This window comes from Etheostoma cragini, chromosome 9 (assembly GCF_013103735.1).
Source record: "Etheostoma cragini isolate CJK2018 chromosome 9, CSU_Ecrag_1.0, whole genome shotgun sequence".
Classification (NCBI taxonomy): domain Eukaryota; kingdom Metazoa; phylum Chordata; class Actinopteri; order Perciformes; family Percidae; genus Etheostoma; species Etheostoma cragini.
Window position 1 is genome coordinate 29,527,221 of NC_048415.1, and position 13,985 is coordinate 29,541,205.

A 13,985-nucleotide genomic window follows, 5' to 3' on the forward strand; every position below is an offset into this window, starting at 1 on the left:
CCCTCTTTTATAGACATCAACTGAGTCAGTTATCTTTCTAGATATAGAGAATAGGTGCCTCCCATCATCACGCGTAGCTATGGTGACCAGCCACGCTGAAGCGTTACTCAATCTGCAATAGAAAACGGACGCAGAATGCGTCGAGGCGAGACGAGTCGAGCTGTTACCAGCAGTAGAAAAACGCCAAAAGATGTTACATATGCATTGACAAGGAGTTGTGTACTCTGCTGGTTGAATGCTGGGCGAAGCCGTGCATTGTTCCTCAGATGGAAAAAGGCACTTTGAGACAAACTGTTTATGAGTGCACTAAGTGAGAGTGAGATTGTGCAGTATGACACCAAGGCTCTTGCCCTGGTTGGAACAAGGATTAGTGGTGCAAGAGCTGATTTGAAGCCAACCACTAGCAGCTCAGTCTTACTGTTATTTGGCTTCAGGTAGTTTTGTGTCATCCACAAGTTTTTGTCATGGCAGGCAGCAGTGATTACGGAGGTAGCAGTGAGTTTTGTAGATAAGTAGAGCTGGGTGTTGTCAGCATTACAGTGAAATTGAACACCATGTTGCCTGAGGAGGTAAATAATGAACAACAGAGGGCGCAACACAGACCCACTGGGGCACCCCTCTTGTCACTGCATTACTCTCAGACTTGCAACTCAGCATTTGTACGTATTGTGTCCTTCACAAAGATGGAAGGTGCACCCCTGTTGAACACGGCCCCTCACTCCGATATTGACTAAACGTTCAAGGAGAAGATGGTGAGAGATTGTTTCAAAGGCTGCACTGATATCAGGGAGAATCAGAATGGCTGCACAGAGGAGGTCATTAGTAATCAAATTTGACTGTATCCCCCAGAGTTAGACAAGTCAATACATACCCTTCTCATCTCTGTGCTGCTGTAACTTTGACGCCCCCAGCATTAGCTTAGCCTAGCAAAGATCCGGCAGGTAAATGGTTCCAATTAGCCTACTGGTCCCAATAAGTGACAAAATAACGCCAACATGTTGTGATTTGTATAGTTATAGGGTGTACAAATAACTAGGTCACATGAGACCACATGAGAATATAGTTCCCAGTTAGGATGTTCTTAGAATATGGCTATGTCTCATGTGACCTTGTTAATTGTACACCCTGTGACTATATAAATCCATCTTCATCCGCTTATCCGGATCTGATCGTGGGGGCAGCAGCTCCAGTAGGGGACCCCAAACTGTGTCAGGTGATCACACGCTGAACCTTGGACTTCATGACAGATGGCAGATGGGTGTCAAACAGTAGTCGTTCAGCAGTAAGAGTTTCACATTCTCGCAATAAAGCAATGCAAGACCACCGACCCTCCCAGATGAGCTGGGTTTACAGAGAAACAAATCCCTGCCTACTTGATTAACGCGGTAGTAATAATTTCTCTTCAGTTTATGGTGCACAATGAAGTCACTAATGAAAGAAGCTTTGTTGGTGAGGGATCTTATGTTGAACAATCCAACTTTCGGTCGGTTTGACTGACTGGCACATCCGATCGGGGCAGACGGGCAAGCACAGTATGGTCAACTTGTTGATCAGGCTTCAAATGACTGTGACAAACAGTCTAAATACAGGGGATTATTTTTCCAGCCTTGTAGCCATGTAGATTTGGTTGCAACGAGATCCTCGGTGGACATACTTTGGGCATCGGAGAATGTCACGTTGGGAAAGAAGCTCCGCAGGATGTGCATAGTTTCTCCATAGTCTGTAAAGTTCACTAATTGAATGTTCCCTCATCCTTACTCACGCAAATGTAGCGTATACATGAAGTTGTTGTGGGTAAGTAGTAGGGATGAGCGAGTACAGCATTATCTGTATCTGTTTACCACGTGAATTATCTTTATCCATATCTGTACTCGGACTGGGCGGGGCCTAGCCCGGAAGTGGACAGATTTAACCCGGAAGTGGCCCGGGTTGCCTTAAAAGGGACGGGGCTTTAACCGGTATGTTATTTCAAGCATGCAATTTATTTGGGTTGATCAGAAATTGTTTTATTTATTGCTGATTAGAAAACTATGTGCGTGTGTCTGTGAGTAAGAGATACAGAGAGAGAGAAACAAAAAACACAGCAAGAAAGTTTCAGATACTCAAAAAACTGGTTAGAGCCAGCATGCGGTTTAAAAAATAAAATAAAACTCTGACGGCAGAGATGCAACCCGAGTCGCATTCTACCAAGCACTATGTCTGAACAAACCCCACGGTTACCAGAAGTCTCCTGGTTACTAAGTACTAGTTCAAACCGAAGTATAAAACAAACCTGAAGCTTGAAGAAAACCTAAATGTTAACGGAAAAGCCCTGCATAACTGAGGGAGAGAGCTGTTCACTTCTCCATGTCCTGAGTGTGTGTGAGTGAGCGAGCAGAGCACAACAACAGAAGGAATCTGTATGTGTAGAGAGGGGCGCTGGGACTAGACTATCACAGAATAGTGTAGGGGAGGGGCGCTGTGACTTGCACTGTGACTAGCCTATCACAGAACGCAGACACAGTCAATGGAGACTTTTACATATTGACTCGCATTACTCGTATAATACTTATACGATATAAAAGTGCTTTATCCATGCTCATCCCTTGTAATTAGTCCTAGTGGGCTGTAGTCTACTGCAGTAAACTTAACTTGAGTCCTCCGGTCACCACGGCATCCGGTCATTAGGCAACATTTCAGACTTCAACCCCATACAGTGGACCTCGAAAGTTTGGGCACCCAAAGTAGAAATTTTTATTACTGTGCATAAGAAGCCAAAAAAAGATGGAAACATCTCCAAAAGGCATCAAATGACAGATCTGAAATTTTTAAAATATGTCCCATAAAGTTAGGTCATATTTTGACCTTGCCCCAACAATCAGCAAAATGGGTTCTTCTAAGCCGTTGTCTAGAAAACTGAAACTGAAAATAGTGGACACTCACAAGGAGGAGAAGGCTATTAGAAGACAGCAAAGCATTTTCAGATGCCACTATCCTCTGTTTGGAATGTTATTAAGAATGGCAGTAATCAGCAACAGTTGAAGTTAATGCAAGATCTGGAAGACCAAGAAAAATATCAGACAGAACAGCTTGCAGAATTGTGAGAAAAGCAAGTCAAAACCCACGTTTGACTGCACGATCCATCCAGAAAGACCTTGCAGACACTGGAGTTGTGGTATACCATTCTTCTATAAAGAGATACTTGGACAAATATTGTCTTCATGGAAGAGTCATCAGAAGAAAACCTCTTCTACGTCCCCACCACAAAAATTGGCGTTTGAAGTTAGCAACTGAACATATAGACAAGCCTGATGCATTGTGGAAACAAATTCTGTGGACCGATGAGGTTAGACATTTTTGGCCGTAATGAGTAAACGTACGTTTGGAGAAGAAAGGGCACACAATTTAATGAGAAGAACCTCTGTCCAACTCTTAAGCATGGGGGTGGATCAATCATGCTTTGGGGTTGTATTGCAGCCAGTGGCACAGGGAACATTTCACGAGTAGAAGGAAAAAGGGATTCAACAAAAGTTCAGCACATTTTGGACGCTAACTTGATGCCATCTGTGAAACAGATGAAGTTAAAGAGAGGATGGCTTCTACAACTGAATAATGATCCTAAACACAACTCAAAAGCCGCTGTGGATTACATCAAGAGGCGTAAACTGAAGGTTTTGCCTTGGCCTTCACAAAGCCCCACTGTAGCTATCTGCTAGAGTTGTTTACCATACAGTGCTGTGGGGTGCAGCTGGGACCCCCCAGACCAATTTACAATTTGATTTAGGTGATTCTTGTGCTTAACTGAAACACACCCAAATCTTATGCTATGGAGAATGATATGATGGATTCAATAATGATGATCAAATAACGCCACCACGGTCTTGTCTATATGAAACTGGCCCAATTTACTCAAGCATAGTATACTCAAGTATAGACACTGTTGTCCTTTTTTACAGACAGCATCGCAATTCTCCTGAAAATTTAATTTAGAGTAAATAATTGTCCCTAGGTGTCAGACACCAAACAAGACGAGGACCACAAAAGCCTCACGTTCGATAGTTCATTAAAGGGTTGGGGGTTATGGGAGTTTCAGAGGTACCGGGAAAAAATTCAAAAATCAGTAATTGAGCGGATCCGGGATCACCAGCAGAGAGTCAAAAAGCGTTTTCCAAAACAGGCAGGTAACCGGTACTGGTAGCAGACGATCTGACAAGTGAGGACTGAAAAACAAGGCGTTATATACAGGACATGATGAGTGGTGAATGCAGTGCAGCTGGTAGGTAACGAGGGTGAGGCAGAGGAGAGCAGAAACAGGTGAAAGTCATCAAACCCCAATCAGCGTGTTACCAGGCAGAGAGATAGCTCATGACACTAGGTATCTATAGATTCTACATGATCCACTAGTTGACCATTTATAATTGTGGCCTCACATCTTGGAGCTTTACCAAAATCAATGTACATATCCTTTGTTATGGATATGTTCAATTGAAGGTGTGACTCCTCACACCATTGGACAAAGTCTTCAATTATTGGCCTGTGGCCTCTGTCATTTTTATGGAGCAGACTCACTATAATGGAGTCATCCGCATATTTAATGATGGTCCTATATACATATTTGCTCTGACAAATGTTTGTATATAGAATGAACTGAAGGAGTGGAATTACATACCCCTGTGATGAACCTGTAGAAGAGCAGAGCTGAACAGACAGAGCTCCTTTCATCCTTATTCTCTGTGTTCTGTTTGTTTAAAAATCCAAAATCCAACCAACGAGATTGGGACAAAAATCAAAATGCTCAACAAGGCGGTTGGCTAAAATACGAGGTTCAATTGTATTAAAAGCGTACCCTGCGTAGCCTGTAGACAAATTGCATGGGATCCAATATATGTTCAGTGATCCTTAAAATCTGTGACTATAAATTTCTCAACCTTTTTCATTAAAATTGAAGTAGCTGCAACGGGATTAAAATCATTGAGATTTTTTTGAACTACTACATTTAGAGACTAGAACCACTACAGAATCCTTCCAGATTTTTGGTACATGTTAATATTAAAAATGTATTGGAATATGTGACTCAGCTCTTTTGTACATGTCTTAATTAAACGCCCACAGATGTTATCAGGTTCATGACTTTTATTAATCTTTGTCCTACTGAAGACATTCTCAACATCTTTATATGTGATGTTGAAATGCTGGTCGTCCTTGAGTTTATGTTGGAGTTCCTGGACTATCTTGCTGATATCAAACTTGTCATAACGGGTATAGAAATGGTTGAAAGCATTGGCAAGCTCAGCATCAGATTTAAACCCCTCTAGATGGACACGGCTATTTTTACTCTGATTCTGAATGCCGCTTTGTTTTTCATACAGGACCAGGCAGAGCCAAGATTATTTTCAGCCATACTTTTTTCAAGTTTAGACTTATATCTTTGTTTGGCTTTAGATATATAAACTTTAATCTCCTTGGAGGCAACATATAGATTAGAGGCGGTTCTGTGCTTATGAGCATGTCTCATTTTCTGTATCCTATCTTTAATGGACCTATTCACCCATGGTTTATTATTAGGGTACATCTTTACTTGTTTGCAGGAGATAATAATATCTCTACTGAAGGCCACAAATGAGCAAACAATGTCAGTAATTTCAAGTCCTTACAGGATTCTTTAAAAACTTCCCAGTCTGTGCAATCGTAACACTCCATAACTGATTCTTCAGTTCATTCTTTTTCTGCCTTGGTTTGCACTTTCTCCCTACTCAAGACAATTTTATAGGTGGGGAGGAGTTTTAAACAATTGTGGTCTGCAGAGCCCAGTGGGGGGAGTGTCATTGATTTATAAGCGTCCTTTACTGTACCAAAGGTCAACAAAGGTCCAGTGTCTTTCCCCGCCTGGTAGGACAGGTGACATGCTGGTGGAAATCTCTCAAAGTGTTTTTCACGGTAACATGATTCAAGTCATCCAGAACAAAGTTTGGCGCATCTGGGGAGAGTGACTGTAGTTTTTGCACTACGTCCGAAATCATAGTGCAATCAGTGGTGGCATTTGTATTGCATATGTACACGACTGTTAAAAAGATTTGTGGAAACTCCCATGGCAAGTAAAATGGGCGTAGTGACACAGGAGTTTGATAGCAGCAGACATGATAGAATCTAGGGGTGATCCGAGTACCCGGTACGGATAAAGCACTTTTGCAGAGTACAAGTATTATACGAGTAATATGAGTCAATATCCATGCTCTTATTGAATATAACCCCTCAACTGGCCGCGCAGCGTTCTGTGATAATCACAGCGCCCCCCCCGCCTACAAACCCGCTCGGATCAATCACACACACACAGAACACGGAGAAATGCGCTCCCTTGGCCTCTCTCTGTCTCTCTCTCTCTCTCTCTCTCTCCCGCTCCTTCAGTCAATCGGGTCTGCGGATCTGTTCCGTTAACGTTTAGGGTTTCTTCAGCTTCAGGTTTGTTTTTAACTTTGGTTTGTAGTACTTACATATTAACCAGTAGATTTCTGGTGAACGTGGGTTTCAGACAAGCTGCTTGGTTTAAATGCAACTCCCGTTGCTTCTCTGCCATCGGAGATTTGTTTTTTTTTTACTGTCAGCTGCCCCCAACGGTTTAGGCCCCGCCCAGTCCGAGTACGGATACGGATACAGATAATTCATGTAGTAAACAGATACAGATACAGATTAGAGGATGGATACCCGACCCGAGCCCGACGGAACCCGACGGTACCCGACGGGCCGGGCCGGGTTCGAACAGATTTTTAGAAAGATTGCTCGGGTTCGGGTCGGGCTCGGTCACATCGCGATACACAGCGCGATAAGGCATTGAACATTTTTTTGTGTAAACTCATTCTTTTTTCCTGTTTATAACTTTTGGGTTTTTATTTCTATTGGTTTGTTTTTTCTTTTTTGCTTGCTTATTTACTGTTTGGGTCTTACTGTATTTTACAAATTTTTATCATGTGAAGCACTTTGCTACTTTGTCTGTAAAAGGTGCTATATCAAGTAAACCTATTATATTACATTTTCAGCAGCGGCAGCAAGGCATTAAACTAAACATGTACAGTATATGTGTGAGTGAATGCGGATTTACCGCATCTCTTATTGGGGCGGCTTATCAATACAGGTTAAGCAAGGTATTTATTTTACTCAGATTTACTGACATAATCCCCAGATATGATGTTAATAAAAGCGGGCTTTCCACACAAACAAACGTACATGTGTCATTAGTATGAGAAACAAATGCGATTTTAACTGTGTCGGGCTAGGGTCGGGCTCAGACATAAATATCTTAATGCCTGTCGGGCTCGGGTCGGGTTCGGTTACTGCTCTGTCGGACGCGGGCCGGGCTCGGACAGAAAAATCCGGCCCGATCTGCACTCTAATACAGATACAGATAATTCTGCACTCGCTCATCCCTAATAGAATCCATGTCACAACCGGATAGAGAGGTTCCATTTCTAGGTAGACACATATTTAGTTGGGAACTACAGTATGTTGCTGTAGAAAAGTTGGCAACTAAACGTAGCTCTACTGTCAGCCTCCTTTGGTTTGAATAATGGAGGAATGCAAGACTTCTTAAATCCAGTATTTTAATCGTTGCTCTGAACCCGTCTTTCTCAATGCTCTGTAACGGGACCATAGGTAGATTTTTATTGCATTCATAATGCACATGCTTGAAGTAATATGTCTTTAACGTTAGCATGGCTTAGTAACGTTACACAGCGGAGTAACGTTAGCGCAACCAAGTAAGGATAGATCGACTGGCAACAACAGTGGTTAAATAATGATTTTTTTGGGAAACAAAAAAATTCTGAACAGCAGACGACTCCACTCTTGAGCATACATTGTTCTGGTGTATCTCTGGTCTTTTCGTTATGGACTACCTTAATGTGTTTAGTTGTGCAACTGATGCAAGTGGTCACACCAGGCTACTGAACAAGATCGAATGTAACCTCTCGAGTCTAATCAAGTCTCATCAAGTGTGGCGCGCACTAGTCTACTGAACAAGACCATAACCGTGCCTAATGCATGAGTGTAATGTAATGAAACGGGTGTCTAGGTAACCGGCAAGTTTAGGTTGAGTTGTGTGTTATAAACAGAGGTGGGTAGTAACGAGTTACATTTACTCCATTACATTTACTTGAGTAAGTTTTTGAAAAAATTGTACTTCTAGGAGTAGTTTTAAATCACAATACTTTTACTTTTACTTGAGTAGATTAATGAAAAATAAACTGTACTCTTACTCCGCTACATTAGGCTACAATGAGCTCGTTACTCGTTACTACGCTTCATTGTTTTTACACCAGTGTACGTCTCATTTTAATGTTTTATTTTGACAGAGAGAGAGTCTTCCGCTGAAGGCTCTACCACGTGACTGTGCTTAACCAATCACAAGTCGTTGTGCAGTCACGTGACCACACTTGTTTCAGGAGCGGGACAGGTTAGCCCATAGACATATAAAGAGGTTAGCTTTACAGTCGTAGCAAAGCAAAGACGCAGAATCAAGTAAGCTAATTTGTAATTAATAAATTAATTTTAATTTATTTGATTGATTGGATGAACTATAATTTGCCTAAATATGATTATTTTGTATTTCTGTCTGTCTAATTGATGCTTGTGTTAAGAAATAAATCAGACGTTACTCAACAGTTACTCACTACTTGAGTAGTTTTTTCATCAAGTACTTTTTTACTCTTACTCAAGTAACTATTTGGATGGCTACTTTTACTTTTACTTGAGTCAAATTATTCTGAAGAAACAGTACTTTTACTTGAGTACAATTTTTGGCTACTCTACCCACCTCTGGTTATAAAGTTACTACCATGAGTGTGATGGGCTCATGCATACGTATGCGACTGGCAGCAAGAGAGTTGGCATCTGAGTTGTTTGTCTGTGTACGTCTTAATGTGAGTCAGGTTTCATCTAAAGTTTTATTTAAAGTTTGTTTAAGTCTTCCTACCGCATCTGTAGTCTGTGATATATTTGTTACAATCTCAGTAACGCGAGTTACAACGCATTTTAACTCAACATTAAGTGGTGTTTTTTTTTTTTTAAGAATTCACCAACACCGCAACATTTCTTCAAAGAAGAAAAAAAAGCTGTGAGTGGTATTTCCTGCTGCTGTATTCAATTATTTAGGTGACTGCAGAAACGAATATATGGATATTATTTTCAGGAGTTATTACGCTGTAATAAGTACTGTGTAAGTAAGTGTATGTAAGGTAGCAAGAGTACACAACAGAAACCTTTCTTGTAAGCTGCTTCAAAATAAAAGCACTTCCTGTGACAGTTCACAGTAAATCTGAATTTCATCCATTTCAACCATTTCAGCTGTAACTATCGTACTGTAAACAACGTAAATACTCAAAAAATCACAATATAACTGACCATTTCCTATCCTTTAGTTCTAAACTAAACATGAATTTCTTATTCAAGTACTTTAAACAAACATTTTATTTACTTGTATAGAACGCCATCCATCAATACAACTGTAAGGTACTTTTAATTGAGTATTTTAATTTTCTCCTACTGTTTTCTATGTTTTCTGTTTTACTTATCTTTTGGATAGCTTTTATTAGTTACTTTGCATATTCATATACATTTTACCAAATAGTATGAATAATCTATGATGTATTAAAGTGGATTTGAGGAGACTTTATTGATCCAGTGGTGAAATTCACATGCTAGCTGCTAAGTCAAACTTCTGGTGATATTTTGGTGAAAGTAACGCTCAAACACTCAAAATTAATGCAAAAGTAGTGTATTTATATTTTGGAAGTAACTTGCCCAACACCGCTTACAAATGTGATGTTTTGAAAGGGAAAGAATGTTAAAGTTTGTATGTGTATTCATTTGATATAAGTTTATTTTACTACTTTGCAGTTTGCACAATAAAAAAAGTTTAGATTCTATAACCGTTTCATGCATTCTCCTTCATTGCTGTATAATGTTGTGGAGCCAAGCCAACCCTTTAGTAATCAATTTTATGAAAAATTGATGATATTGGAAAAAAAATAAGACCCAGTCAAGCAAAAGAAGGAAAATACTGTGATATACCGTGAAACCGCCAGAATCTTAATAAATACCTTAAAACAATTTTTGGGAAATACTGCCCAGCACTACAATAACAAAGACAACAATGTCTTTGTTATGACAACTTGACATTAAGCTGGACAACACAACCTGTCAGAAACACGTCAGGGCAGGAGCGTCCTCTAGCTCACCCAGTAAGAGTGGCTGAGTCCTGCAGTGGCCAGGGTTCAAATCTGACCTGCAGCCCTGCGTTGGGTGTCATTTCCCATGTATCTTTCATGTCTAGCAACTGTCAATTTAATTAAGGGAAAAAGAACCAACAAATAATCTAAAAAACAAGAAAGAAATATGTCATATGTCTTAACAAAATTTAAAAAATATTTATTTAGTTTTATTTGTTAAATCTATAGTGTGCAACAATTTTATATTAATAAATGTCAGTTACTATCAAGCCATTGCCAATAACTTGATACAGTGCTAAGTAAGTGTACCAGCTCTACAAAACTCTCTGTATTTCTCCTTATGGCTATGTTTACAAATTGGTGTAGCCCGGCGACATTCAAGCACAAAATCTCAAGTGATGCATTCTATGTCACCACTGAGAAAGGCACTTCATGCATTCAGATTTGAAGACAAAGAGGACATAAAAAGAACAAGATAATTACCTCTTCTGACGAGTCCATTAAGTTTTTTCACAGGTTAAACACTTCTAGCTACTATGTTAAGCAAAAGTGTCACAATTTAACATGAATATCAATGACAACATTCAAAAAGACTTCATATTGTTTATGATGTGTCATGTCAGTCCAATGCACACCCCTTCAAATAAAGTGTTACCATCAGAACAGTTTGAGTTGCATTTTTTTTCTTTTTTTGGGGTACAATGACATTGTGACATATTAAATATTTTATAATCTATAGCTGGTTGGGCCCTTTTAGTTGCCTACCTTGCCTTATGGTAAAGTATGCTTGTGTTTCTTTCTTCTTCTGTGAACGAGGTTGGGCGTGACTTTTGTGTGACACAACTCTGTCACGGAATGTGTATTGCTCAGAACCACGTAAAGGGCAATGTGAACATGAAATGTGAGCAGTTCTCAAGACATGTGCAAGCAGCAATACCACAGGCCATGTAACTGGCCCATCTTGAACAGGCATGTTTTCTTCGGGCACTGTACAGTACTCGTACTGTAAAATGAGAAAGCAGAACATGTGGGCAATGACAAAGCAATGATTGAAGTGGAAGGTAACTGATCTGTATGTAAGTTTATCTTAATAGAATTCAAGCTGTGTTCTTTGACCTTAGACAGAGCGATAAAACAAGTTACTATTAACTATTGTGCATTAAACACTTAGGAAAAAGGCTGGCGTTAGACAAAAAGTCAGCAAAATCATTTGAATTAATCTTCTGGCCAACATTGCCATTCCTAGAGCTGTGCTGATAGTACGACTTAAAGCTGTATATTGTTAAGCATGAGATGCAAACCTGTATTTGTGTTTTCGCTGGTAACTCCTATCGCGGCGGCCGCAGCAAAAAACATAGAAGAAGTTAGTGAAGGTAAGTAACTTCAGTTCGTAGAGTAATGTGAGAGCGTGTGAGACGGAGACTGCTGGACACATTCATAATGAGTCAGTCGTCACTCGGAGTACGTCCATCGCACCCCCCCTCTTTCCTTAGCTCTTTGATCAGTTATTGTTGAAAACAAGTGAAGGAGCTTTCACAGAGATACTTTTTTTTTAATATATCCTAGGCTATTTATTTCAGATAATTTTCATTAACATGTGTTGCAACTGTATGTATGTACAACATACAACTTCAACTTAAGAGGAATGTAGCACAATATGGATGTGAAAGCAGTTATAAATAGCCTATGTGTATATAACATTTGTTTTGGTTAAAATCAACAAATAATCATGAAAATAATTGTGATTATCATTTTGGCCATAACCGTGCACCCTACACAGTGAAGATGTCCCATTAATTAAACAGTAAAAATGTAGTGTGAGAATGTTTTAGTGATGAAGCTGAGTGTTTAGTCCTGTACTTTGTTTTTGTCTGTTCTTTAGAAAAAAAAATTTGGCTCTTCTTAAATTGCACCAACTGGAAGAATGCATAGGCCAAATGACCAGAACGTAAATGTAGGTGAGGCAAACTAGGTAAATAAATATTACTGGAACAAGAAAACAATGATGTTATTACAACTTTTTCTTCTCATGCATTTGCAAGTTTCCGTTGTTCTTTTGTAATGGTGCCATATATGTTTGTTGGGAGACTAATCCAGTTCTGATCTCACTGCTGAATGACATTTTGTACCCTTGAAACACTCCTTAAGGAGGGGTAATTTCTCCTGTGCCAACATTGATATTTAATACTGATTTACTAGTTTATTTGTCAGCGTATGTGATATAATCCATTCTAAAGAAAAAGTGAGTGGATGAATAAATGAATGGTTTTTAGGGGAAATACTGCCAGAGAGGTTTAATTATGATTTGCTCTGTTAGAAATCACCCCATTCTTTCCTCTTTTTCTGCAGACATATCATGACTGAGCTAATTGAAACAGAGAAGCTATATGTGGAGGAACTCCAAAGCATCATGGAGGTACAGTATGAGCTAGTTTTAGAATTTTCTTACCCAGTTTACATTGCATCATGGCTTAAAAAAGTGGCTCTGTATAACTTTCAGTTTGTGTTGATTTCAACAGCCACTTTGGACAAAAACGCTAGTGTTTTTACCACACTTGCTGTTGTAAAGGTCTAGGAGTAAGCGTTCTGAGGCTGTTGGGCTAAATGTGGATTGAGCTAAACATTTGATTCCATACAGGCTCCATCTGGTGGTGGAGATTAGGCAGCACATTATCAATTTAGATACATATATTGATTGTTATAAATTATGATATTTAAATTATAAAAAAAGAAAAGAAGAATGGGTATGGATTTGGGAAAAGAAGAACCGGTTGGGATTAGGAAAAGAAGAACGGTGTAGGGTTTAGGAATAGATGAAACGGGTGGGATTAGGAAAAAACGAACGCGGAAAGCAAACGTGACTTGCGGGAAACAAGCCCCAGATTCTCAGATTTTTCCCATTCCCTTTTAGCTTTAAGTTGTTCTTCATTTAAATTCTTTATTTTCTGTGATGGCCCTGCCCCAGTGTCAGCCAGCATATAACTTTTAAAATAAAATGAAAATACAATTAGGCCAATATAAGGCCTATATAGGCTATATAAATAAAACTCCTACTACCTTTTACCTACATTCTCACTAGCGCAGGCTTTTCTGGTGTTACACTAACTCTGTGACCCTTCAGAATGTGTGCTCTGTAGCGTCATCTACCTGCCAAAAATCATTTTATGACTTTGCGGGAAAAATCGGAAAAGGACAAAGCATACAAGTAGTTTGCAGGGGGGGCTCTCTAACACTTTGTTTTGTTACCAGCTGTTATAGTTGCTCCCATCCTTTAGCGCGCTTTAGCAGCATCCCCAGCAGGCTGATCCAGGGTCCCTGTTCCCCCTGCCCGGGCCAAGTAGTTACCTGGATTGATCTTGATACTGCAAATCAGCCATGTCAGTAATTTGTAAACAAAAAAATTCTCTGGAATTTGACCCACCATATTTCACCGAACACTGAGGTCCTGTGGTAATTAATCCAGTGTGAATCAACATTTTTATGCTTGGTCATGTAGTATTTTTCAATGTTTTGGTTTTTAAAGGGAACAACTCTGATTGGCACATGATCAGACAGTAGTTTACTGAGCGGTAGATGGGCTTTGCAAAAAAACTCAGCGTTCTATGAAATGACGCATTTAAAAAAGAATTGCTTGATTACGCAAATTTGATCTGGGGAAGCCAAAATCGTGATTGTGATTAAAATTAGAATAATTGTTAGAATATTTTAAAAAACTTGATTTATTTCAGTAATTGCATTCAAAAGGTGTAACTTGTACATTATATTTATTCATTGCACACAGACTGA

General features: G+C 39.5%; 1 protein-coding gene across 5 annotated transcripts in view; it reads left to right on the top strand.

Annotated features, from left to right (window-relative positions):
• Nucleotides 1-13,985, top strand: part of mcf2l2 (MCF.2 cell line derived transforming sequence-like 2) — a 216,638-nt gene that overhangs the window by 73,940 nt on the left and 128,713 nt on the right. For all 5 annotated transcript variants that reach the window (XM_034881481.1, XM_034881485.1, XM_034881482.1 and 2 more), the window contains exon 16: nucleotides 12,549-12,615. In XM_034881481.1, coding sequence (XP_034737372.1) covers nucleotides 12,549-12,615 — 67 coding nt within the window. The remainder of the gene's footprint in view (nucleotides 1-12,548; nucleotides 12,616-13,985) is intronic.